Source organism: Ranitomeya variabilis, chromosome 1 (assembly GCF_051348905.1).
Source record: "Ranitomeya variabilis isolate aRanVar5 chromosome 1, aRanVar5.hap1, whole genome shotgun sequence".
NCBI classification, from domain to species: Eukaryota; Metazoa; Chordata; class Amphibia; order Anura; family Dendrobatidae; genus Ranitomeya; species Ranitomeya variabilis.
In genome coordinates, this window is record NC_135232.1 from 855,512,306 (window position 1) to 855,539,227 (window position 26,922).

Consider the following 26,922-nt stretch of genomic DNA (forward strand, 5'->3'; position numbering starts at 1 on the left):
TTAACATATGGAAAATCAGGGGCTCTGTAAAAACAAAACCACGGTCAGGTAGACCAACAAAAATGTCGTCCACAACTGCCAGGAAATTTATTCGGGATGCAAAGAAAAACCCACAAATAACATCAGCTGAAATACTGGACTCTCTGAAAACTAGTGGTGTGGCTGGTTCAAGATACCCAATAAGGAGGCACTTGAAGAAAAATGGGCTGCAAGGTCGAGTCGCCACAAGAAAGCCATTACTGTGCAAATGCCACAAAGTATCTAGCCAACAATATGCAAAACAGCACAGAGACAAGCCTCAAAACTTCAGGAACAAGGTAATTTGGAGTGATTAGACCAAAAGTGAACTTTTTGGCCACAACCATAAACAATACATTTGGAGAGAGGTCAACAAGGTCTATGATGAAAGGAACACCATTCCTATTGTAAAGCAGAGGTGGTTGGCTGATGTTTTGGCGATGTGTGAGTTACAAAGGCACAAGAAACTTTGTCAAAGCTGAAGGAAAAATGAATGCAGCATGTTATCAGCAAATACTGGAGGCAAATTTGCAATCATCAGCCTGGAAGCTGCGCATTGGGACATACTTGTACGTTCAACATGACAACTATCCAAAACACAAGACCAAGTCGACCTGCCATTGGCTACAGCAGGATAAAGTGAAGGTTCTGAGTGGCCATCTCAGTCTCCTGACCTCAATATCATTGAGCCACTCTGGGGAGATCTCAAGCACACAGTTCATGCTAGCCCAGGAATTTACAGGAACTGGAGTCTTTTTGCCAAGAAGAGTGAGCAGCTTTACCATCTGAGAAAATAAAGAACTTCATCCACAAATACCACAAAATATTTCAAGTGGTCATTGATGTTAGAGGGGGCAATACACAGTATTAAGAAATTGGGTATGTGAACTTTTGATCAGGGTCATTTGGATCTTTTGGGTTATCATTATGATTTAAAAAGAGAAATAGCAGTATTTTGCCAATAAATGGCTTCACCCAACCAGTAATCACGAGTGGAGTAAAAGTTTTGGTGTCATCATTCTTATTCTCTGAAAAAAGGCCAAGAAAGCAAAAATTCTTCTGGGGTAAGTAAACTTATGAGCACAAGTGTGCGTGCGTGCGTGCATGCATGCATGCATGCATGCATGCATGCATGTATGTATGTATGTATGTATGTATATATATATATACACATATATACACGGTATATATATTCTTTAGTCACAGTCCCCTGGTGAGCTGAGCTCTGATGGAGGTGATCTATCTGCATGGGTAGAACAGCTGAGCTCATTGGATGGCAGTTGACGTGACGTCAGCACCGATTCTAGGCCAGCATCAGAGATTCAGTACTGGACCTGTAGTGTCACTCTTTACTTGCTCTCTGTGTATTGCGTGGTCTGTCACTCTCTACCTGTCATCCATGTGTAATGCAAATTCTATGAATCTCTACCTACCCTGTATGTGTAGTACAAGTTGTGCCACTCTCTACCTGCCCTCCATGTGTAGTGCAAGTTCTATCATGCTCTACCTGCTCTCTATAAGTTGTGTGGGGTCTGTTACTCTCTACTTACCCTCTGTGCAGTGTGGGGTCTGTCACTCTCTACCTACCCTCTATGTGTCGTGCGAGTTCTATCATTCTCTACCTGCCCTCTATGTGTAGTGCAAGTTTTATCACTCTCCACCTGCCCTCTATGTGTAGTGCGAGTTCTATTACTCTCTGCCTACCCTCTATGTGCAGTGTGGGATCTGTCACTCTCTACCTACCCTCTATGTGTAGTGCTAGTTCTATCACGCTCTACCTGCCCTCTATATGTAGCGTTAGGTCTGTCACTCTCTACCTGCCCTCTATGTGCAGTGTGGGGTCGTCTGTCACTCTCTACCTACGCTCTATGTGTAGTGCGAGTTCTATCACGCTCTACCTGCCCTCTATATGTACTGTGAGGTCTGTCACTCTCTACCTGCCCTCTATGTGCAGTGTGGGGTCTGTCACTCTCTACCTACCCTCTATGTGCAGTGTGGGGATCTGTAACTCTCTACCTACCCTGTATGTGTAGTGCGAGTTCTATCATTCTCTACTTGCCCTCTATGTGTAGTGTGAGTTCTATCATTCTCTACCTACCCTCTATGTGTAGTGTGAGTTCTATCACTTTCTACCTAACCTCTATGTGTAGTGTGGAGTCTGTCACTCTCTACCTACCCTCTATGTGCAGTGTGGGGTCTGTCACTCTCTACCTACCCTCTATGTGTAGTGCGAGTTCTATCATTCTCTACCTGCCCTCTATGTGTAGTGTGGAGTCTGTCACTCTCTACCTGCTCTCCATGAGTTATGTCATTCTCTACCTGCCCTCTGTGTGTACTTTGGGGTCTTTCAAGCTCTACCTGCCCTCCATTTGTAGTGCAGAGACTGATACTTTCTACGTCTCCATATACTGTACAAGAGTTTATGTCTGTCAGTGCTATCAAAAATATCCAAACCAGGAAGAACAATGTCAGCTAAAATGAGTTTAAGAGAACAGGCAGTATCAGCATTGGCAGCGGCATAATGATCAAATGTCACTAGTGCCAAGCAGAGAGAAAAAAGATCAGGCTTTGGCCCAAGCACCAAACCCCTTGTCAGTGGAGACTTCCATATCAGATGTATCTATATTTGCTTGTCACAGCTGATCCCTGCAGGCAAACGTTTAATGTGTTGAACATGATGTTCCAAGTTGTTGTCTGAATTGGATGATGTTTAAAGCATTTGTTTTTAATCTAAGGATATACTTTTACAACATTAGACCACTACGGACATAAAAGCTGACAGGAAACTAAAACCAATGCCCATTTTGTTAATGGAATTGCTATGTGGGTTGCAAAACTGACCCCTTGGAAACAACCAAACTCCTCTACTATTACTAAGAAGTAGCCAGCTTTCAGGCTTAGAAAAGTTAAGCAGCTACAAGGAAGAAGGGCACAAACAGTAGGTGGATATAAAGGCTCCGATTCAACAAAACCAGTAATGTTCATGTGGATCTTGATGAAGAGGTGTGTTGGGAGGAAGAGGAGCCTGATTTTTTCAGGTATAGACCTCTTAATGAATGCAGACCATCTGACAAGTGGCGGGCGCATCACCACAAATCTTACTTCAATCAGTGACTGGAGTAAGATTTCTGGAGTAAAGTACGTCACAGTTCGTTATGATGCACACGAGCCGTGGTGTCATGACCCTGTCCCACCCATTGGGTGACAGTGAGAAACACACTAAAGCTACAGTTGAATACGTGCTCAGCAGTCAGCTATTTCACCGAGGTCTGCCATAAACTATGACAAACTATAGAAATAGGTATAGGCTGCTTACAGAAACTTTTTTTTTCTCCCATATAGTCAATTGGAATTGTGAGGCGCAACTATCTTAATATGTGTATAACCAGCTTATACTGGGACTATGAGAAGCAAGGGATATCATGGAAATAATGTATACTGTGGCTTGCAAATGTATTCACCCCCCCTTCCTGGCTTTTTACCTATTTTGTTACATTACAACCTGTGTTTAAATATTTTTGTAATCAGATTTGTGTCTAAGTTGGTGAAGTGAGAAAAATATAGGCAAAAATTTAGTTTATGGGATCAAATAACTACAAATTGGCACATCTACTATAAAATTGTCTAAGGGTCACTTTCATCTGTCTGTCCTTCTGTCACGGATATTCATTGGTCGCGACCTCTGTCTGTCATGGAATCCAAGTAGCTGATTGGTCGTGGCAAAATGCCCACGACCATTGCCACGACCAATCAGCGACGGCCACAGTCCGGTGGCAAAATGGCCGCTCTTTCCTCCCCGCAGTCAGTGCCTGATCCATAATCCCCTCCAGTCATCCAGTCAGCCCTCACACAGGGTTAATGCCAGCGTTACCGGAGCGCGGCGTATGCAGCATCAATAGTAAAAAGATCTAATGTTACAAATAAGAATAATAAAAAAAAAGGACATGTGACCGTGACGTCATCACAGGTCCTGCGCGCCTGCGAGAGAAGGACCTGACATGACGTCACGGTCATGTGACCGCGACGTCATCACAGGTCCTGCGCTCATACCAACCCTGGGACCGGAAGCTGCCGCGTGCACCGTACACAGGCACCAGGACTTCAACGGCACTTTGGAAGGTGAGTATATGTTTATTTGTTTATTTTACGTCACTGGGCAATATACTACGTTACTGGGCAATATACTACATGGCTGGGCAATATACTACGTGGCTGACCAATATACTACATACTACGTGGCTGGGCAATATACTACGTGGCTGAGCAATATACTACGTGGCTGGGCAATATACTACGTGACTGGGCAATATACTACGTGGCTGGGCAATATACTACGTGGCTGGGCAATATACTACGTGGCTGGGCAATATACTACGTGGCTGGGCAATATACTACGTGGCTGGGCAATATACTACGTGGCTGGGCAATATACTACGTCACTGGGCAATATACTACGTGGCTGGGCAATATACTACGTGGCTGGGCAATATACTACGTGACTGGGCAATATACTACGTGGCTGGGCAATATACTACGTGGCTGGGCAATATACCACGTGGCTGGGCAATATACCACGTGGCTGGGCAATATACTACGTAGCTGGGCAATATACTACTTGGTCATGCATATTCTAGAATACCCGATGCATTAGAATCGGGCCACCATCTAGTGCATATATATTCGCCCTTTTTGCTAAGAAGCCCCTAAAAATTTCTGGTGCAAGCAAGTACCTTCATAAATCACATGCCTAATGAAAGGAGTCCACCTGTGTGCAATCTAAGTGTCACATGGACTGTCAGTATATACACACCTTTTCTGAAAGGCCACAAAGACTGAAACACCATTAAGCTAGAGGCAACACTAACCAAACTCCATGAAGACCAAGGAGATCTCCAAACAAGTCAGGGACAAAGTTGGTGAGAAGTACAAGTCATGGTTGAGTTCTAAAAAATATTCCAATCTCTGATGATCCCCCTTAGCACCATCAAATCCATTATCATCAAATGGAAAGAACATGGTACCACAACAAACCCGACAAGAGAGGGCCGCTCATCAAAACGCTCAGCCCAGGGCAAGAAGGGAATTATTTGTAGAGGCAGCATAGAGACCAAAGGTAACCCTGAAGGAGCTGCAGAGTTGCCAAGCAGAGACTGGAGTATCTGTCTATAAGACCACAATAAGCCGTACATTCCATAGAGGTGGCCTTTATGGAACAGTGCACAGAAAATAAGCCTTTACTTACATACAAAAATTGTAAGGCTCGTGTTGAGTGTGCCAAAAGACATGTAGGAGACTCCCCAAATGTATGAAGGAAGGTGCTGTGATCAGATGAGACCAAAATGGAACTTTCTGGCCACTAAGGTAAACGCTATGTCTAGCTCCAAATGAATACAGCTCATCACCCCCAAGAACAGCATACTCACAGTGAAATATGGTGGTGGCAGCATCATGCTGTGAAGGATGTTTTTTGGCAGCAGGGACAAGGAACATGGCTCAACTTGAGGGGAAGATGATGGTGTGAAATACAGGGATATTCTTGAGGAAAACCTGTCTCCGTCTCTCAATGATTGAGACTGGGATGGAGGTTCACCTTCCACCAAAACAATGACCCAAAGCATACTGCTAAAGCAACACTTTACTGGTTCAAGGGAAAATGTGTAAAGCTATGTGCACACGTTCTGGATTTTTCGCGGTTTTCTGCTGCAAAAAAGCTTAAACAACGCTTACATTAAGCATCCCATCATTTTTAATGCATTCCGCAATTATTGTGCACATGTTGCATTTTTTTTCCGACATAAAAACGCATCGTGGAATAAAACGCAGCATGTTAACTGCGGATTTTTCGCGGATTTCCCGCTATATTATTATTTTGGGAAGCTCTGGAAAAAAAACGCCAAAAATCCACAAAAAAAAAAACGCGCAAAAAAGGCAAAAAATATGTGTGCGGATTTCCTGCGAAAGTAGTCCAGATTTGATCAGGAAAATTCTGCACACTTTCCTGAACGTGGGAACATAGCCTAAATGTTTTGGAGAGGCCTAGTGAAAGGCCAGACCTTAACCCCTTTTCATGACACAGCCTATTTTGACCTTAATTACCTGGCCGTTTTTTGCAATTCTGACCAGTGTCCCTTTATGAGGTAATAACTCAGGAACGCTTCAACGGATCCTAGCGGTTCTGAGACTGTTTTTTCGTGACATATTGGGCTTCATGTTAGTGGTAAATTTAGGTCGATAATTTCTGAGTTTGTGAAAAAACGGAAATTTGGCGAAAAATTTGAAAATTTTGCAATTTTCACATTTTGAATTTTTATTCTGTTAAACCAGAGTTATGTGACACAAAATAGTTAATAAATAACATTTCCCACATGTCTACTTTACATCAGCACAATTTTGGAAACAAAATTTTTTTTTTGCTAGGAAGTTATAAGGGTTAAAATTTGACCAGTGATTTCTCATTTTTACAACAAAATTTACAAAACCATTTTTTTTTTTAGGGACCACCTCACATTTGAAGTCAGTTTGAGGGTTCTATATGGCTGAAAATACCCAAAAGTGACACCATTCTAAAAACTGCACCCCTCAAGGTGCTCAAAACCACATTCAAAAAGTTTATTAACCCTTCAGGTGTTTCACAGCAGCAGAAGCAACATGGAAGGAAAAAATGAACATTTAACTTTTTAGTCACAAAAATGATCTTTTAGCAACAATTTTTTTATTTTCCCAAGGGTAAAAGGAGAAACTGGACCACGATTTGTTGTCCAAATTTGTCCTGAGTACGCTGATACCTCATATGTGGGGTTAAACCACTGTTTGGGCGCACGGCAGGGCTCGGAAGGGAAGGAGCGCCATTTGACTTTTTGAATGAAAAATTGGCTCCAATCTTTAGCGGACACCATGTCGCGTTTGGAGAGCCCCCGTGTGCCTAAACTTTGGAGCTCCCCCACAAGTGACCCCATTTTGGAAACTAGACCCCCCCCAAGGAACTTATCTAGAAGCATAGTGAGCACTTTAAACCCCCAGGTGCTTCACAAATTGATCCGTAAAAATGAAAAAGTACTTTTTTTTCACAAAAAAATTATTTTAGCCTCAATTTTTTCATTTTCACATGGGCAACAGGATAAGATGGATCCTAAAATTTGTTGGGCAATTTCTCCTGAGTACACCGATACCTCACATGTGGGGGTAAACCACTGTTTGGGCACATTGTAAGGCTCGGAAGGGAAGGAGCGCCATTTGACTTTTTGAATGAAAAATTATCTCCATCGTTAGCGGACACCATGTCGCGTTTGGAAAGCCCCTGTGTGCCTAAACATTGGAGCTCCCCCACAAGTGACCCCATTTTAGAAACTAGACCCACCAATGAACTTATCTAGAAGCATAGTGAGCACTTTTAACCCTCAGGTGCTTCACAAATTTATCCGTAAAAATGAAAAAGTACATTTTTTTCACACAAAATTTCTTTTAGCCTCAATTTTTTCATTTTCACATGGGCAACAGGATAAAATGGATCCTAAAATTTGTTGGGCAATTTCTCCTGAGTACGCTGATACCTCATATGTGGGGGCAAACCACTGTTTGGGTGCATTGGAAGGATTGGAAGGGAAGGCGCGCCATTTGACTTTTTGAATGGAAAATTAGCTCCAATCGTTAGCGGACACCATGTCGCGTTTGGAGAGCCCCTGTGTGCCTAAACATTGGAGCTCCCCCACAAGGGACCCCATTTTGGAAACTAGACCCCCCCAAGGAACTTATCTAGATGCATAGTGAGCACTTTAAACCCCCAGGTGCTTCACAGAAGTTTATAACGCAGAGCCGTGAAAATAATAAATGTATTTTCTTTCTTCAAAAATATTTTTTTAGCCCAGAATTTTTTAATTTTCCCAAGGGTACCAGGAGAAATTTGACCCCAAGAGTTGTTGTACAGTTTCTCCTGAGTACGCTGATACCCCATATGTGGGGGTAAACCACTGTTTGGGCACATGCCGGGGTTCGGAAGGGAAGTAGTGACGTTTTGGAATGCAGACTTTGATGGAATGGTCTGAGGGCATCATGTTACGTTTGCAGAGCCCCTGATGTGCCTAAAAGGTAGAACCCCCCCACAAGTGACCCCATTTTGGAAACTAGACCCCCAAGGAACTTATCTAGATATGTGGTGAGCAATTTGAACCCCCAAGTGCTTCACAGAAGTTTACAACGCAGAGACTTGAAAATAAAAAATCATTTTTCTTTCCTCAAAAATGATGTTTTAGCAAGCAATTGTTTATTTTCACAAGGGTAACAGGAGAAATTGGACCCCAATAGTTGTTGCCCAGTTTGTCCTGAGTACACTGATACCCCATATGTGGGGGTAAACCACTGTTTGGGCACAAGTCGGGGCTCGGAAGGGAAGTAGTGACGTTTTGAAATGCAGACTTTGATGGAGTGGTCTGCGGGCGTCACATGGCATTTGCAGAGCTGTTATGATTGAACTGGTGGTTAGGAGCACTAGAAATGACCAGATGAGCAAACTAGTAATACAGGACGAGCTCTGGGAAGTGGGAGCTTTGCTGACCGCAACCCCTAATCCTATCACAACAACTAGAAATAGCCGTGGAGCGTTCCTGACACTGCCTAGACGCCTCTTCACAGCCTAAGAGCTAACTACCCCTAAAGATAGAAAATACAGCCTACCTTGCCTCAGAGAAATTCCCCAAAGAAATAGGCAGCCCCCCACATATATTGACTGTGAGTTAAGATGGAAGTCACAAACACAGGAATGAAAATAGGTTTCAGCAAACGAGGCCAGACTTAACTAAATAGACTGAGGATAGAAAAGGTATCTTTGCGGTCAGCATAAAAAACTAACAAAAAACCGTGCAGAGTGTGCAAAAGAGAGCACCGCACCGACTCACGGCGCGGTGGTGCCACTCTGCATCCCAGAGCTTCCAGCTAACAAGACAAAATCATAATAGCAAGCTGGACAAAAACATAATGGTAACCAAATAAGCTAGCAGGGACTTAGCTTTTGCTGAAGCAGACAGGTCATCTGAAAGATCCAAGAAAACTGAACCAGTACTAGGACATTGACAGCTGGCATCAGGTAACGATCTGACTGGAGTTAAATAGAGCAGCCAGCCAAGGCCTAAACGAGATCAACTGGAGAAGGAACCTCAGAACCAGCAGCTCCACTCACAGCCACCAGAGGGAGTCCATGGACAGAACTCGCCGAAGTACCATTCATAACCACAGGAGGGAGTTCGAGAACAGAATTCACAACAGTACCCCCCCCTTGAGGAGGGGTCACCGAACCCTCACCAGAGCCTCCAGGCCGATCCGGACGAGCCAAATGAAAGGCACGAACAAGATCGGCAGCATGAACATCAGAGGCAACCACCCAGGAATTATCTTCCTGACTAGGGTTTAGCGAAACGGATCGTTCATTTTCATAAGTCGCCGACTTTTGGCAAAGTCGGCGTATCATGAAACCCGACCCGATCCCTGTGTGGGGTCGGCCATGCGGTACGCGATCTTGGCGCCAAATTCGCGTTTCGTATGATGCGTTTAGCGCCATTTTTTCAGCCAATGAAGGAGTGTGGGCAGAGTGATGACATAGGGGTTAGGGGCGTGCACGGCTATCATCATTTTATCGCTTGTGCGCAGTAGGGATTTGCAATGTGTAACATGAGATTTTCTGTGCTGGGACGGAGGGGAATATGGGAGAGAGAGAGAGAGAGGGGGAGAGAGAGAGAGAGAGAGAGAGAGAGAAATAAAATAAAAATAAAAAAATAAATAAAAATATCCCCATTGACGTGCATAGGGTTTCGTGTTCCGGCCGATCCTCGACTTTTCGCAGTAATCGGCCGATTTCGCCCGACTCGACTTTTCAAAAAGTCGGGTTTCGCAAAACATGAGTCGACCCTAAAAAGGTCAAGGTCGCTCAACCCTATTCCTGACCATAACCTTTCCACTTGACTAGGTACTGAAGTTTCCGTCTCGAAACACGAGAATCCAAAATCTTCTCCACCACATACTCCAACTCCCCCTCAACCAACACCGGGGCAGGAGGATCAACGGAGGGAACCATAGGAGCCACATATCTCCGCAATAGCGACCTATGGAACACATTATGGATGGCGAAAGAAGCTGGAAGGTCCAAACGAAATGACACAGGATTAAGAATTTCAGAAATCTTATAAGGACCGATGAAACGAGGCTTAAACTTAGGAGACAAAACCTTCATAGGCACATAACGAGACGACAACCAAACCAAATCCCCAACACGAAGTCGGGGACCAACACAGCGACGGCGGTTAGCGAAACGTTGAGCCTTCTCCTGGGACAATGTTAAATTGTCCACTACGTGAGTCCAAATTTGCTGCAACCTGTCCACCACAGAATCCACACCAGGACAGTCCGAAGGCTCAACCTGCCCTGAAAAAAAACGAGGGTGGAAACCAGAATTACAGAAAAAAGGCGAAACCAAAGTGGCCGAGCTGGCCCGATTATTAAGGGCAAACTCAGCCAAAGGCAAGAAGGACACCCAATCATCCTGATCAGCAGAAACAAAGCATCTCAGATATGTTTCCAAAGTCTGATTGGTTCGTTCGGTTTGGCCATTTGTCTGAGGATGGAAAGCTGAAGAAAAAGACAAATCAATGCCCATCTTAGCACAAAAGGACCACCAAAATCTTGAAACAAACTGGGAACCTCTGTCCGACACGATGTTCTCCGGAATGCCATGTAAACGAACCACATGCTGGAAAAACAATGGAACCAAATCAGAGGAGGAAGGCAATTTAGGCAAAGGTACCAAATGGACCATCTTAGAGAAGCGATCACAAACCACCCAGATAATTGACATCCTCTGAGAGACAGGGAGATCTGAAATAAAATCCATGGAAATATGCGTCCAGGGCCTCTTCGGGACCGGCAAGGGCAAAAGCAACCCACTGGCACGAGAACAGCAGGGCTTAGCCCGAGCACAAGTCCCACAGGACTGCACAAAAGAACGCACATCTCGTGACAAGGAAGGCCACCAAAAGGATCTAGCCACCAAATCTCTGGTACCAAAGATTCCAGGATGACCAGCCAACACCGAACAATGAACCTCAGAGATAACTCTATTAGTCCATCTATCAGGGACAAACAGCTTCTCCGCTGGGCAACGGTCAGGTCTATCAGCCTGAAACTCCTGCAGCACCTGCCGCAAATCAGGGGAGATAGCAGACAAAATTACCCCCTCTTTGAGAATACCAGCTGGCTCAGGAACTCCCGGAGAATCAGGCACAAAACTCCTTGAAAGGGCATCAGCCTTCACATTCTTAGAATCCGGAAGGTACCAAACCACAAAATTGAAGCGGGAGAAAAACAGCGACCATCGAGCCTGTCTAGGATTCAACCGCTTGGCAGACTCGAGATAAGTCAGATTCTTGTGATCCGTCAAGACCACCACGCGATGCTTGGCTCCTTCAAGCCAATGTCGCCACTCCTCAAACGCCCACTTCATAGCCAACAACTCTCGATTGCCCACATCATAATTGCGCTCAGCAGGCGAAAACTTTCTAGAAAAGAAAGCACATGGTTTCATCACAGAGCCATCAGAACCTCTTTGAGACAAAACAGCCCCTGCTCCAATCTCAGAAGCATCCACCTCGACCTGAAACGGGAGCGAAACATCTGGCTGACACAACACAGGGGCAGAAGAAAAACGACGCTTCAGCTCCTGAAAAGCCTCAACGGCCGCAGAGGACCAATTGACCACATCCGCACCTTTCTTGGTTAAATCAGTCAATGGTTTAACAACACTAGAAAAATTAGCGATGAAGCGACGGTAAAAATTAGCAAAGCCCAGGAATTTCTGAAGGCTCTTCACAGAAGTAGGCTGAGTCAATCATAAATGGCCTGAACTTTAACAGGGTCCATCTCGATAGTAGAAGGGGAAAAAATGAAGCCCAAAAATGAAACCTTCTGAACTCCAAAGAGACATTTAGACCCCTTCACAAACAAGGAATTAGCACGAAGGACCTGGAACACCATTCTGACCTGCTTCACATGAGACTCCCAATCGTCCGAAAAGACCAAAATATCATCCAAATATACAATCATGAATCTATCCAGGTACTTTCGGAAGATGTCATGCATAAAGGACTGAAACACAGATGGAGCATTAGAAAGCCCGAATGGCATCACCAAGTACTCAAAATGGCCCTCGGGCGTATTAAATGCTGTTTTCCATTCGTCGCCCCGTTTAATACGCACAAGATTATACGCCCCTCGAAGATCTATCTTGGCGAACCAGCTAGCCCCCTTAATCCGAGCAAACAAATCAGACAGTAGCGGCAAAGGGTACTGAAATTTGACGGTGATTTTATTGAGAAGGCGGTAATCTATACAAGGTCTCAGAGAACCATCCTTCTTGGCCACAAAAAAGAACCCTGCTCCCAACGGTGACGACGACGGGCGAATATGCCCTTTCTCCAAGGACTCCTTTATATAACTCCGCATTGTAGCGTGTTCTGGCACAGATAAATTGAACAGTCGGCCCTTCGGAAACTTACTACCAGGAATCAAATTAATAGCACAATCGCAATCCCTATGAGGAGGTAGGACACTGGATTTGGGCTCATCAAATACATCCCGGTAATCTGACAAGAACTCAGGGACTTCAGAAGGATGGGAAAATGAAATAGACAACAATGGGACATCCCCATGTACCCCTTGACAACCCCAACTGGATACAGACATTGATTTCCAATCCAATACTGGATTATGGACCTGTAGCCATGGCAAACCCAAAACGACCACATCATGCAGATTATGCAACACCAAAAAGCGAATATCCTCCTGATGTGCAGGAGCCATGCACACGGTCAATTGAGTCCAGTACTGAGGCTTATTCTTGGCCAAAGGTGTAGCATCAATTCCTCTCAATGGAATAGGATACTGTAAGAGCTCCAAGAAAAAAACACAGCGCCTGGCAAACTCCAAGTCCATCAAATTCACGGCAGCGCCTGAATCCACAAATGCCATAACAGAATAGGACGACAAAGAGCAAATCAGAGTAACAGACAAAAGAAATTTTGGTTGTACCGTACCAATGGTGGCAGACCTGGCGAACCGTTTAGTGCGCTTACGACAATCAGAGATAGCATGAGTGGAGTCACCACAGTAGAAACACAGCCCATTCTGATGTCTGTACTCTTGCCGTTCAGCTCTGGTCAAGGTCCTGTCACATTGCATAGGCTCAGGCCTCTGCTCAGAAAACACCGCCAAATGGTGCACATTTTTGCGCTCACGTAAGCGTCGATCGATCTGAATGGCCAAGGACATAGACTCATTCAGACCAGCAGGCGTGGGGAATCCCACCATAACATCCTTAAGGGCTTCAGAAAGACCCTTTCTGAAAATTGCCACCAGGGCACATTCATTCCACTGAGTAAGCACAGACCACTTTCTAAACTTCTGACAATATACCTCCGCTTCATCCTGACCCTGACACAAAGCCAGCAAAATTTTCTCTGCCTGATCCACTGAATCTGGTTCATCATAAAGCAATCCAAGCACCAGAAAAAACGCATCTACATTACGCAATGCAGGATCTCCTGGCGCAAGGGAAAATGCCCAGTCTTGAGGGTCGCCACGCAGCAAAGAAATAATGATTTTTACTCGCTGAATGGGGTCACCAGAGGAGCGGGGTTTCAAAGCAAAAAACAGTCTACAATTATTTTTGAAATTCAGGAGCTTAGATCTATCCCCAGAAAACAAATCAGGAATTGGAATTCTGGGTTCTAACATCGGGTTCTGAACTACATAATCTTGAATGCCTTGTACCCTTGCAGTGAGTTGATCCACACAAGAGGACAGACTTTGAATGTCCATATCTACACCTGTGTCCTGAACAACCCAGAGATTTAGGGGAAAAGAGAAACAAAACACACTGCAGAGAAAAGAAAAAAAAAAAAAATGGTCTCAGAATTTCTCTTATCCCTCTATTGAGATGCATTAACACTTTATGGCCAGCTGTACTGTTATGATTGAACTGGTGGTTAGGAGCACTAGAAATGACCAGATGAGCAAACTAGTAATACAGGACGAGCTCTGGGAAGTGGGAGCTTTGCTGACCGCAACCCCTAATCCTATCACAACAACTAGAAATAGCCGTGGAGCGTTCCTGACACTGCCTAGACGCCTCTTCACAGCCTAAGAGCTAACTACCCCTAAAGATAGAAAATACAGCCTACCTTGCCTCAGAGAAATTCCCCAAAGAAATAGGCAGCCCCCCACATATATTGACTGTGAGTTAAGATGGAAGTCACAAACACAGGAATGAAAATAGGTTTCAGCAAACGAGGCCAGACTTAACTAAATAGATTGAGGATAGAAAAGGTATCTTTGCGGTCAGCATAAAAAACTAACAAAAAACCGTGCAGAGTGTGCAAAAGAGAGCACCGCACCGACTCACGGCGCGGTGGTGCCACTCTGCATCCCAGAGCTTCCAGCTAACAAGACAAAATCATAATAGCAAGCTGGACAAAAACATAATGGTAACCAAATAAGCTAGCAGGGACTTAGCTTTTGCTGAAGCAGACAGGTCATCTGAAAGATCCAAGAAAACTGAACCAGTACTAGGACATTGACAGCTGGCATCAGGTAACGATCTGACTGGAGTTAAATAGAGCAGCCAGCCAAGGCCTAAACGAGATCAGCTGGAGAAGGAACCTCAGAACCAGCAGCTCCACTCACAGCCACCAGAGGGAGTCCATGGACAGAACTCGCCGAAGTACCATTCATAACCACAGGAGGGAGTTCGAGAACAGAATTCACAACACAGAGCGCCTGATGTGCCTAAACAGTAGAAACCTCCCACAAGTGACCCCATTTTGGAAACTAGACCCCCCAAGGAACTTATCTAGATGTGTAGTGAGCACTTAGAACCCCCAAGTGCTTCATAGAAGTTTACAACGCAGAGCCGTGAAAATAAAAAATAATTTTTCATTCCTCTAAAATTATGTTTTAGAAAGCAATTTTTTATTTTCGCAAGGGTAACAGGAGAAATTGGACCCCAATAATTGTTGCCCAGTTTGTCTTGAGTATGCTGGTACCCCATATGTGGGGGTAAACCACTATTTGGGTGCACGTCAGGGCTCGGAAGGGAGGGAGCACCATTTGACTTTTTGAAAGCAAGATTGGCTGGAATCAATGGTGGCGCCATGTTGCGTTTGGAGACCCCTGATGTGCCTAAACAGTGGAAACCCCTCAATTCTAACTCAAAAACTAACCCCAACACACCCCAAACCCTAATCCCAACTCTAGATATAACCCTAACCCCAACACACCCCTAACCACAATCCTAACCCAACACACCCCTAACCCTAATCCCAACCCTAACCACAACCCTAACCCCAACACACCCATAACCCTAACCACAAGCCTAATCTTAAACCTATTTCCAACCCTAGCCCTAATTCCAACCCTAACTCTAATTCCAACCCTAACCCTAAGGCTATGTGCCCACATTGTGGATTCGTGTGAGATTTTTCCGCACCATTTTTGAAAAATCCGCAGGTAAAAGGCACTGTGTTTTACCTGCGCATTTACCGCGGATTTCCAGTGTTTTTTGTGCGGATTTCACTTGCGGATTCCTATTGAGGAGCAGGTGTAAAACGGAATCCGCACAAAGAATTGACATGCTGCGGAAAATACAACACAGCGTTTCCGCACGGTGTTTTCCGCACCATGGGCACAGCGGATTTGGTTTTCAGTAGGTTTACATGGTACTGTAAACCTGATGGAAAACTGCTACGAATCCGCAGCGGCCAATCCGCTGCGGATCCACAGCCAAATCCGCACCATGTGTGCACATAGTCTAATCTAACCCTAACTCTAGTTCTAACCCTAGCCCTAACCCTAACCTTAGCCCTAACGCTAACCCTAGCCCTAACCCTAGTGGGGGAAGAAAAAATATATATATATTTTCTTTATTTTTATTATTGTGCCTACCTATGGGGGTGATAAAGGGGGGGTTCATTTACTATTTTTTTTATTTTGATCACTGTGATAAAACCTATTACAGTGATCAAAATGTACCTGGAACGAATCTGCCGGCCGGCAGATTCGGCGGGCGCACTGCACATGCGCCCGCCATTTTGGAAGATGGCGGCGTCCATGAAGGAGACGGACGAACACCGCGAGGCTCGGTAAGTATGAGGGGGAGATCGGAGCACGGGGAGGGATCGGAGCACGGGGGGGCGGATCGAAGCACGGGGGGAGCGGACAGGAGGACGGGGGAGCGGACAGGAGGACGGAGGGGAGCGGACCACATTACGGGGCAGAAAGGACTGGGGAGGCGATCGGTGGCGGTGGGGGCAGATTAGGTTTTCCAGCCATGGCCGATGATATTGCAGCATCGGCCATGGCTGGATTGTAATATTTCACCATTTTCATAGGTGAAATATTACAAATCGCTCTGATTGGCTGTTTCACTTTCAACAGCCAATCAGAGCGATCGTAGCCACAGGGGGGTGAAGCCACCCCCCCTGGGCTGAAATACCACTCCCCCTGTCCCTGCAGATTGGGTGAAATTGGAGTTAACCCTTTCACCCGATCTGCAGGGACGCGATCCCTCCATGACGCCACATAGGCGTCACAGGTCGGATTGGCACCGACTTTCATGATGCCTACGTGGCGTCAAAGGTCGGGAAGGGGTTAATCCAATTGAGAGTCTGTGGTCATACTTGAAGTTTGCTGATCACCAGAGGAAACCATGTAACTTGAAGGAGCTGGAGCAGTTTTCCCTTGAGGAATGATGAGCAAGAGCAAGATGTAGAAAGCTCATAGAGACTTATCCAATGCGACTTACAGCTGTAATTGCCGCAATAGGAGGCTCTACAAAGTACTGATTATAGAGTGGTGAATAGTTATGCACATTGAAGTTTTCAGTTATTTTGTCCCATTTGTTTGTTTGCTTCACAAAAAAAAAACCAAATGTTCACAGGTGTAGGCATGTTCTTTACATGAACTAAATGAAATACCGTATTTTCCGGCGTACAAGACGACTTTTTAACCCCTGAAAATCTTCTTAAAAGTCGGGGGTCGTCTTGTACGCCGGGAATCGCCTTGTATGCCGGGTGTATATGGTGGGTGGGGGGGGGGGGGAGTGGTCCTGATGACGACGAGGGGGCGTCTCACAGGAAAGTGAGTATCCCCCATTACCTTATCATAGCGCTGCAGCGTGGGGTCTCTGTGCTGGGAGCGGCGGCTGCTGTGCTGTGGTGCGGCGGCTCCTCTTCTGCAGTGTGGGGCCTCTGGTGCTGTGGGGCGGTGGCGGCGGCGTATCTTCATGCAGTCGGGGCTCCTCCGGCATCTCAAAGCCTGGAAGCCCCGCCGGCAACTCCATCGGTGTAATGCGGTGGCCTCCGGGAAAATGGCCGCTGCTTAGATTCAGATCTCGTGTCCCGAGATTTCGGGACGAGATCTGAATCTGAGCATGCGCAGCCCCCAGCAGCCATTTTCCCGGAGGCCACCGCATCGCACCTATTGAGCTGCCTCCGGGAAAATGGCCGCTGCTCAGATTCAGATCTCGTCTCCCGAGATCTCGGGACGAGATCTGAACCTGAGCAGCGGCCATTTTCCCGGAGGCCACCGCATTGTACCGATGGAGTTGCCGGCGGGGCCTCCAGGCTTTAATGAGATGCCGGAGGAGCCCCGACTGCATAAAGATACGCCGCCGCCGCCACCCCACAGCACAGAGGCCCCACACTGCAGAAGAGGAGCCGCCGCACCACAGCACAGCAGCCGCCGCTCCCAGCACAGAGACCCCACGCTGCAGCGCTATGATAAGGTAATGGGGGATACTCACTTTCCTGTGAGACGCCCCCTCGTCGTCATCAGGATCACTCCCCCCCCCAAAAGGCACATATTCACCGGCCCTATAAGATGACATACGGTGTATAAGAAGACCCCCGACTTTTAAGAAGATTTTATTTTTTAACTGGTAAAGTTGGGGGGTCGTCTTATACGCCCAGTCGTCTTATACGCCGGAAAATACGGTAGTTCATTTTACGTGAAATTGCAGGTTGTGAGGTAGCAAAACCAGAAAAAATGCCAAGGTGGGTGAATACTTCCACAAACCACTCTCTCCTCCTGTACCAGTTATGACTTGTATTGTTTAAGATTATTGTACTTGTTTTTATTATGTATACCCCTCCTCACATGTAAAGCGCCATGGAATAAATGGCACTATAACAATAAATAATAATAATAATAATAATAATACATGCAGAGACCTTTGAAATTTTAAGTGGTTATTCCCAGAGATTAAGTTATACCCTAGCCATAGAATACAAGATAACTTACTTGCTGGGGCTCTAACTGTTGGGAACTGGCCCATCTTGAACATAACAGGAATGTATACTCAACAACTTCTGCTCCATTTAAAAGGACTGCTGGAGAAGACACACTGTGGTCTGTTTTCTGCATTATGCACAATTCTGCTCCAATCAACGCAGGAATAACTTACTATCTTTCAAATATCCCTTTAAAGGGAACCTGTCACCACCAAAATCGAAGAGGAGCTAAGCCCACCGGCATCAGGGGCTTATCTACAGCATTCTGTAATGCTGTAGATAAGCCCCCGATGTATCCTGAAAGATGAGAAAAAGAGGTTAGATTATACTCACCCAGGGGCGATCCGATCTGATAGGCGTCGCGGTCCGGGGCCTCCCAACTTCTTATGATGACGTCCTCTTCTTGTATTCACGCTGCGGCTCCGGTGTACTTTGTCTGCCCTGTTGAGGGCAGAGCAAAGTACTGCAGTGCACAGGCGCCAGGAAAGGTGAGAGCTTGTGCACTGCAGTACTCTGCTCTGCCCTCAATAGGGCAGACAAAGTGCGCCTGCGCCTGAGCCGCAGCGCGAAGACAATAAGAGGACATCGTAAGAAGATGGGAGGCCCCGGACCGGACCGCGACGCCCATTGGATCAGACCGGCCGCCCAGGTGAGTATAATCTAACCTCTATTTCTCATCTTTGAGGTTACATCGGGGCTTATCTACAGAATTACAGAATGCTGTAGATAAGCCCCTGATGCCGGTGGGCTTACCTCATCTTCGATTTTGGGGGTGACAGGTTCCCTTTAAAAAGATAGAAAAAAAAACACTACTATCTCAGCATGGTGGCTCAGTGGTTAGTACTACAGCCTTGCAGCATTGGGGTCCTGGGTTTAAATCCCACCAAGGATAACATCTGCAAGGAGTTTGTATGTTCTCCCTGTGTTTGCGTGGATTTCATCCGGGTACTCCGGTTTCCTCCCACACTCCAAAGACATACTGATAGGCAATTTGGATTGTGAACCCCAATGGGGACAGTGACAATAATGTCTCTACAGCGCTGTGGAATTAATGGGGCTGTATAAGTGAGTAAAATAAAAAAAAAAAAAAAAGATAATAGACCTCAAATTGACCAACAGAGCAACTCTATAGCATCTAAATGCACTAACCTGTGAAGGGAGTCTGAGCTGCTAAGTAAGTGATCCAGGTCTTTGCATTCAGGAGATGATGTTCTGTTTGTCAGTAGGATGCTTGACTGAGGGACTCCAACCGACGGTTTTGGTTTTGGAAGCTCATTTTCCTTCAGTTGCTTTTCAGAATTGGACTTGTTCATCTAATAAAAAAATATTAAAGCAAACAGAAATGAATAAGGCTACGTTCAGATTTGCGGCTAGCGCCGCAGCGTCGGGCGCCGCAGCGGCGCCGCATGCATCATGCGCCCCTATATTTTACATGGGGGCGCATGGACATGCGGTGCACTTGCTTTTTGCGCCGCATGCGTCCCTGCGGCGCCCGCGTCGGGTCGCGGAGGACGCAGCAAGTTGCATTTTTGCTGCGTCCAAAATCAATGAAAAAAAGGACGCATGCGGCGCAAAAAGCTGCGTTGTGCATGTGTTCACATTTGCGCTGTGCGTTGCGGCGGCGACGCTGCGGCGCACACCGCAAATGTGAACGTAGCCTAACTCGTGTAGATGTCTGCAAGAAAATCAGCAGCTGTAGTGAAACATGGCACTGTGACCTCTAGCAAAATACAAACAACAAGCTTATCAGCAAGTCAGAACAAACAGCTTGTAAGAAAGCGAGAAGAGTCAAGCAAGGAACCAGGAGACTGCAGCTTCACATAGGAAAAAAGAAATGGAGTAGCACAAGCACACATTCTGAGGTGTAATGCATACAAAACAATGCAAAAGAAACTATGCTACTGTTCACACAGTCAGTTTATCTTTTCAATCTGTTTGTACTGTTTAGAGCAAAAGGAAAAGATAAACAGAATTAGAATCCTGTACATTCCAATGTTACAGGGAAGTAGATGAGATTACTTGTTAAAAAAAAAAAAACTGTTAGGCTGTGTGCACACGTTGCTTGATTTTTTTTTCGCGATAAAAACGCTATAAAACCGCAAAAAAAACAGCATACAATATGCATCCCATCATTTAGAATGAATTCCGCAAGTTTTGTGCACATGATGCGTTTTTTTCCGCGAAAAAACGCATCGCGGTAAAAAACGCAGCATGTTCATTAATTTTGCGTTTTTTTGCGGATTTCCCACTATAAAATACATTAGGAAATGTCCAGAAAAAAAACGCACCAAAAACGCGTCAAAACGCGGCAAAACCGCGGCAAAAACGCATGCAGATTTCTTGCAGAAAATGTCAGGTTTTTCTCAGGAATTTTCTGCAAGAAATCCTGACGTGTGCACATAGCCTTACAAGGGGTGCAAACATGGATGGACACTTTGTTTTCAGTTTTGCATTTACCATATATACTCGAGTATAAAGAGTTTTTCAGCACACTTGTTTGTGCTGAAAACGCCCCCTCGGCGTATACTCGAGTCATAATGGCATAAAATTTAGGCCTCAAAACTGTGAATATGTGCGTATTGAGGAACAGGGCAATCTTGCCTGGACAAGAACTGGTTAAAAAACAGATCTGTCATAACAGATGGTCATCGGTGAGAAATCATTTCCTGTAGAAACAAAAAGTGATCCAGTTTCTGCCAATACAGAAATTTGTACCATCACAATTTCTCCAGCAGTGTCCTTCCCTGGGTGTGTGTGTGTGTGTGTGTGTGTGTGTGTGTGTGTGTGTGTGTGTGTGTGTGTGTGTGTGTGTGTGTGTGTGTGTGTATATATATATATATATATATATATATATATATATATATATATATATATATATATATATATATATATACACATATATATATATATACACACACACACATATATATATAGTATCATTACAATCTACACAGAACCCTGATCGCAATCCTGTTGAAAATTTATGGGCAAAGCTGAAAAGGCAGGTATGACCAAAGCCGACCAAAATGTCCTCAATGACTCATCCAAAAGGTCACAATAGACCCCCGCAAGAACATCCAAAGAACTGCAGACCTCACTTGTCTCAGTTAAGGTGGTCAGTATTCCTGCCTCCACCATAAGAAAAAGACTGGGCAGAGTTCCAAGACGAAAACCATTGCTGAGCAATAAGAACATAAAGACTTGTCTCAGTTCTGCCAGAAAACATCTTAATGATACCCAAGACTTTTGGGAGAATACTCTGTGGACTGACGAGAAAAAAGTTGAACTTTTTGGAATGTGTATGTCCCATTGCATCAGGCGTAGAAGTAACTCAGCATTTCAGAAAAGGAACATCATACCAACAGTAAAATATGGTGGTGGTAATGTGATGGGCTGGGGGCTATTTTGCTGCTTCAGGACTTGGAAGACTTTCTGTGGTAAATGAAACCATAAATTCTGCTGTATACAAAAAAATCTTGGAGAATGTCCGACCATCTGTTTGTGACTTCAAGCTGAAGCGCACTTGGGTTATGCAGCAGGACAATGATCCAAAACACACCAGCAAGTCCACCTCTGAACTGCTTAAAGGGAACCTGTCACCACGTTTTTGGAAGATGGGATAAAAATAGCGTTAAATAGGGGCAGAGGTGGGCGTTACATTAGTGTGTTTGTTATGCGTTTATTACCCACCTAAGTTGCCGAAATACCTTTGCAAAGTCTCCGTTTTCGCCTGTCAATCAGGCTGGTCTGGTCAAAAGGGCGTCTTGTCTTCCCCCAGATTTTGCGTAGTTTTCCGTTGGTGGCGTAGTGGTGTGCGCATGCCCAAGGTCCCGAATCCTCTGCCAGGGGATTTAAAAGAGCGCGCTGTTCATTATTTCATTGGTGATCGGTGGGCGCGGCCATCTTCCTTTGGCCGCGCGTGCGCAGAAGCGGCGCTCTGCTGGCCGCGGCTGCAGGAAAATGGCCGCCGCGATATCCATCTGCGCACGCGCGGCATCCCGCGGCCATTTTCCTGCAGCCGCGGCCAGCAGAGCGCCGCTTCTGCGCACGCGCGGCCAAAGGAAGATGGCCGCGCCCACCGATCACCAATGAAATAACGAACAGCGCGCTCTTTTAAATCCCCTGGCAGAGGATTCGGGACCTTGGGCATGCGCACACCACTACGCCACCAACGGAAAACTACGCAAAATCTGGGGGAAGACAAGACGCCCTTTTGACCAGACCAGCCTGATTGACAGGCGAAAACGGAGACTTTGCAAAGGTATTTCGGCAACTTAGGTGGGTAATAAACGCATAACAAACACACTAATGTAACGCCCACCTTTGCCCCTATTTAACGCTATTTTTATCCCATCTTCCAAAAACGTGGTGACAGGTTCCCTTTAAGACAAACAAAATTAAGACATGGGAGTGGCCTAGTCAAAGTCCTGACCATAATTTCTAGTTTCTCCATTTATAAATATATGATATGATTCCTGAAATTTTTTTTATAAACAACCAAAAAAAACCTGCCTATCTAATCAAGATAATAGAGCTATACTAGAATAATATCATATAACAAAAGAGTTTATTAAACAGTTCCACAAAGAACAGTATGCATATGAACGGCAAAAGGTCTACTAAAACAATAAATCAAACAGGATAAAGATGGTAAATTGATCATATAAGATAAAAAAAATTATCCTGAATGAAAGAGACAATGAGTCACCACCCAGAAGAGTACTCCCCTGGTCCGTATACAATATATATAAAAAACTTGTATAGGATAGTAAAAACTCATCACAAAGGATAACAAAAATGCAAATGTCTAGATTTAAAAAATCATAGAAAATTGTATAGAAAATGACATATATCCTGCGTGTGCAGAGAACCGCGAGTATCAGTGGTTGCTATGCACAATAGGTGTTTTGTTTGGCAGAGCTGGCGCGTGATAGCTCAGCCGTGTATGAGTAGCCAGGTCTGATCTGTTAAGTTAGTGCCTGGCCAAAGCTAGTAATATATCATTGTGTTTTTGGTGTCATGCAACCTGTGGAAAGCTAAGAAAAGCACAATGCAACAGAATGATGGGAAAGGTGCAGAATTCTTTTACATAGTAGGGACAGGAAATACTACTTAATGCAGGCATCCACCCAGTCTACAGCAATAACCCTATGGCTACTTCCAATTTCTAGACTCTCATCTAGGAGTACAAAGGTCCACTATTAAATGTCAAAAAGCAAACATATGAGGGCATATCTAGTAGTACACACCTTGAAATTATTTTTTCACTATGATTAAGGAGCAGTCATATGCAGTAGCTTGGGCAGCCCTTTCGGCTGAACATGGGGGCAGGCAGGGGCCTAATCTAGCCCTAGTAGGTTTTAGGCCAAAAGGAGTGGCTCTATTGCACCGACTTCATTTTGTTTAACGGTTTATTAGACAATCACCTGATTTAGCAGGTGAACAGTTGTTTTACCCACAACACCACAGTGTTTTGGGACCAACTGTTGCAGCACTACAATCACTCCATTTGGTGTTGCCCTAAGAACAGGTATCACCACGAGAGTCTAATGGACACTACTTCACCAGATCACTTACAGGGTCTCAGACAGTATTAGGGGCTCTGTGATCGGCTTTAGGTATGGCTCATGTGTCTGATCTGTCTACAGAGACACGCTGGAATATCACTACTCTAGACCCTAGGGGGTGTAATCACAGAACCTTACACTGTCCTAGGCTACAATGGATGTTCTTAGTAACCCCTGACCTTGACCACTAGGTATATTCCCAATAACACGCACTACCAAAAATCAACAGGAGTTGATAAAAAATATCCAAGTCTTGTGTACATGGCTAATACACATTCACGACAGGTTACCAGCACTGAATCCCTTTTCTGCTGTCCTAAGCGGAGACAGCCACTGCAAAGAGCAGCTCTGGAATGGTTAATTCTGGATATGCTGGTTGGTGGGGGGCTCATGTGGCTCTTGCACATGGCCCTCAGCTGTGATCCATGGCTTTAGAAATAAAAGTGTAATGCACTAATGGCTCCCACAGTAAGAGATCAGGCCTGCAAATGGTGAGGATATCTGTGGGTACAAATTTCAGATTTCAAGTAACAGAATTGCTTTCTTCTCAAACTATAAAGCAGAATCAGCGAGGGTCCCAGATAATATACGGCTGCCCTGGTGTCAGCAGCATGACAAATGCCTTGTGGTTTTCCTGCCTTTTAAACATTGTGTACCCTGAACAAAACTGACATACAAGCCGGAAACAATCAGCAAATGCAAAGCAGCCATCAATGCGTAATCTTTGAAAATCTGGTTATTTTTAGCCAGCTCACAGAAACATTATGCCGTATTGTTTTATTCCAATCCTATGGTGCGTACGTGCTTTATTCTGCTTCTCTGGAGAACTGTAATTCTATAAACTCAGGCTGTGCTTTTAATCTGTTCTTATGTTAAAAGGCGTTTGTGGCAGGTTAAAGGGAAGCTGTCAGTCTGATTCTCATGACTAAACCTAGGGCATGCTGCTGCACAGCACTATATGGCAATACAATGCTGAACGTGCCCCTAGTTATCAGCATTAGTATCAAGTAATACAATGAATGTGGCCCTGGCTACACGGTGTCATTTCTCACATGTCATTAGACAAAACACAACTATACGTTGAGGATTTTGATGCGTTTCAGCAGCATTTTTGGACGCGCAGAATTGCATCAAATCCGCAGTGTAATGCACAACCAATGTTAGTCAATGGGAAATTCAGAAGCACATGCTGCGGAAAAATACGCACAGATTTGCAGCGTTTTATTTTCTGCAGCATGTCAATTCTTTTTGCGGATCTGCAGCGTTTCTGCACCCATTGACTTCCATTGAGTCAGGCAAATTTGCAGCAAAACCGCAGGTTTAAAAAGATCTGCGGCTTTGCTACGGAGCTGCGTGTGAGAAATGTGTGTGGGTGGAGCCTATGTGTGTGCGGTGAATATGTGCGTGTCTGTGTGCAGGGGTCTGTGTGTGGGTTTGTACGTAGGCAGGCATCGCCCGATGGGACTACTAGTCCCATCCGGCTATGCCTGCTACAGTGACAGCTAGCCGATAATGGGACAGTAGTAGTCCCATCATCCGGCTATTGTGTTCAAGTGTAAGAAACAAACAAACATACAGTACATACATATACATTACATACTCACCATACAGCTAATCCCCAACGCCCTCGATCACCTGTAAAAAAAATAAAATAATAAACCAACAATATACTCCCTGTTCCGATGTAATCCATTTAATAAGGAGTGTGCCATGACGATCTCCCATGGAGAGCTGTCACATCGGGAGATCTCTCCAGGGGCCTCCGGTGAAACAATGACGGAAGGTATCCTTCCGCAGTGTATCACTCTGCCGTCAGAGGTCAATGAAGTTCATGCTGTCACCGGCAACGCTGCGTGGAAAAATTCTCAAGTAGCGTTGCCGTAAAGTGAGAACACGAACTCCGGCAACCTCTTCAGTGATGAACTGCAGGAGCCATCAAATTTTGCATTTCCGTGCGGTCGCCGCACACGTCAAATAGCCGCATGCGGACGCTCCTGCATACAACGCATGTCTCTGCGTACCCAATGTTAACGATAGGTACGCAGGGAAATGCAGGACGTATACAGAAGTAGGCGGAGCTTCAGGAAGGAAGAAGGGAGGAAGTACACAGCCATCCGCAGCACTCCTGAATGCAAATGTGAAACCAGCCTTAGAGATGTGCCATTTCTGGGGCAGCTGAGAGCTGTGTTTGTAGCCGGGGGGTGGGGGAGCAATATCCATGGCCCCATCCTAGGCTATTAATATCAGCCTGCAGCTGTCTGCATAGCCTTTTCTGGCTATTAATTATAGGGGGACCCCACGTAGCTTTTTTGGGGGGTCCCCTATTTTAATAGCCAGTAAAGGCTACATATACAGCTGTGGGCTGATATTCATAGCCTGGGAAGATCCATGGGTATTAACCCCCTTTCTAGGCTGTAAACATCAACCTCCAAGCGCTGGCTTTCCCTCTCTGGTGCAGAAAAATGCCATTTTTTTTTTTTATTTTTTTTTTAATTAACCCCTTCATGACCCAGCCTATTTTGGCCTTAATGACCTTGCCGTTTTTTGCAATTCTGACCAGTGTCCCTTTATGAGGTAATAACTCAGGAACGCTTCAACGGATCCTAGCGATTCTGAGATTGTTTTTTCGTGACATATTGGGCTTCATGTTAGTGGTAAATTTAGGTCGATAATTTCTGAGTTTATTTGTGAAAAAAACGGAAATTTGGCGAAAATTTTGAAAATTTCGCAATTTTCACATTTTGAATTTTTATTCTGTTAAACCAGAGAGTTATGTGACACAAGATAGTTAATAAATAACGTTTCCCACATGTCTACTTTACATCAGCACAATTTTGGAAACAAATTTTTTTTTGGCTAGGAAGTTATAAGGGTTAAAATTTGACCAGTGATTTCTCATTTTTACAACAAAATTTACAAAACCATTTTTTTTAGGGACCACCTCACATTTGAAGTAATTTTGAGGGTTCTATATGGCTGAAAATACCCAAAAGTGACACCATTCTAAAAACTGC

The 26,922-nt window shown here is 45.0% G+C and overlaps 1 protein-coding gene across 5 annotated transcripts in view; it reads right to left on the reverse strand.

The window, feature by feature from the left end:
* Nucleotides 1-26,922, reverse strand: part of FAM13A (family with sequence similarity 13 member A) — a 255,579-nt gene that overhangs the window by 106,173 nt on the left and 122,484 nt on the right. For all 5 annotated transcript variants that reach the window (XM_077277080.1, XM_077277061.1, XM_077277089.1 and 2 more), the window contains exon 9: nt 19,491-19,654. In XM_077277080.1, the coding sequence (XP_077133195.1) occupies nt 19,491-19,654 (164 nt within the window). The remainder of the gene's footprint in view (nt 1-19,490; nt 19,655-26,922) is intronic.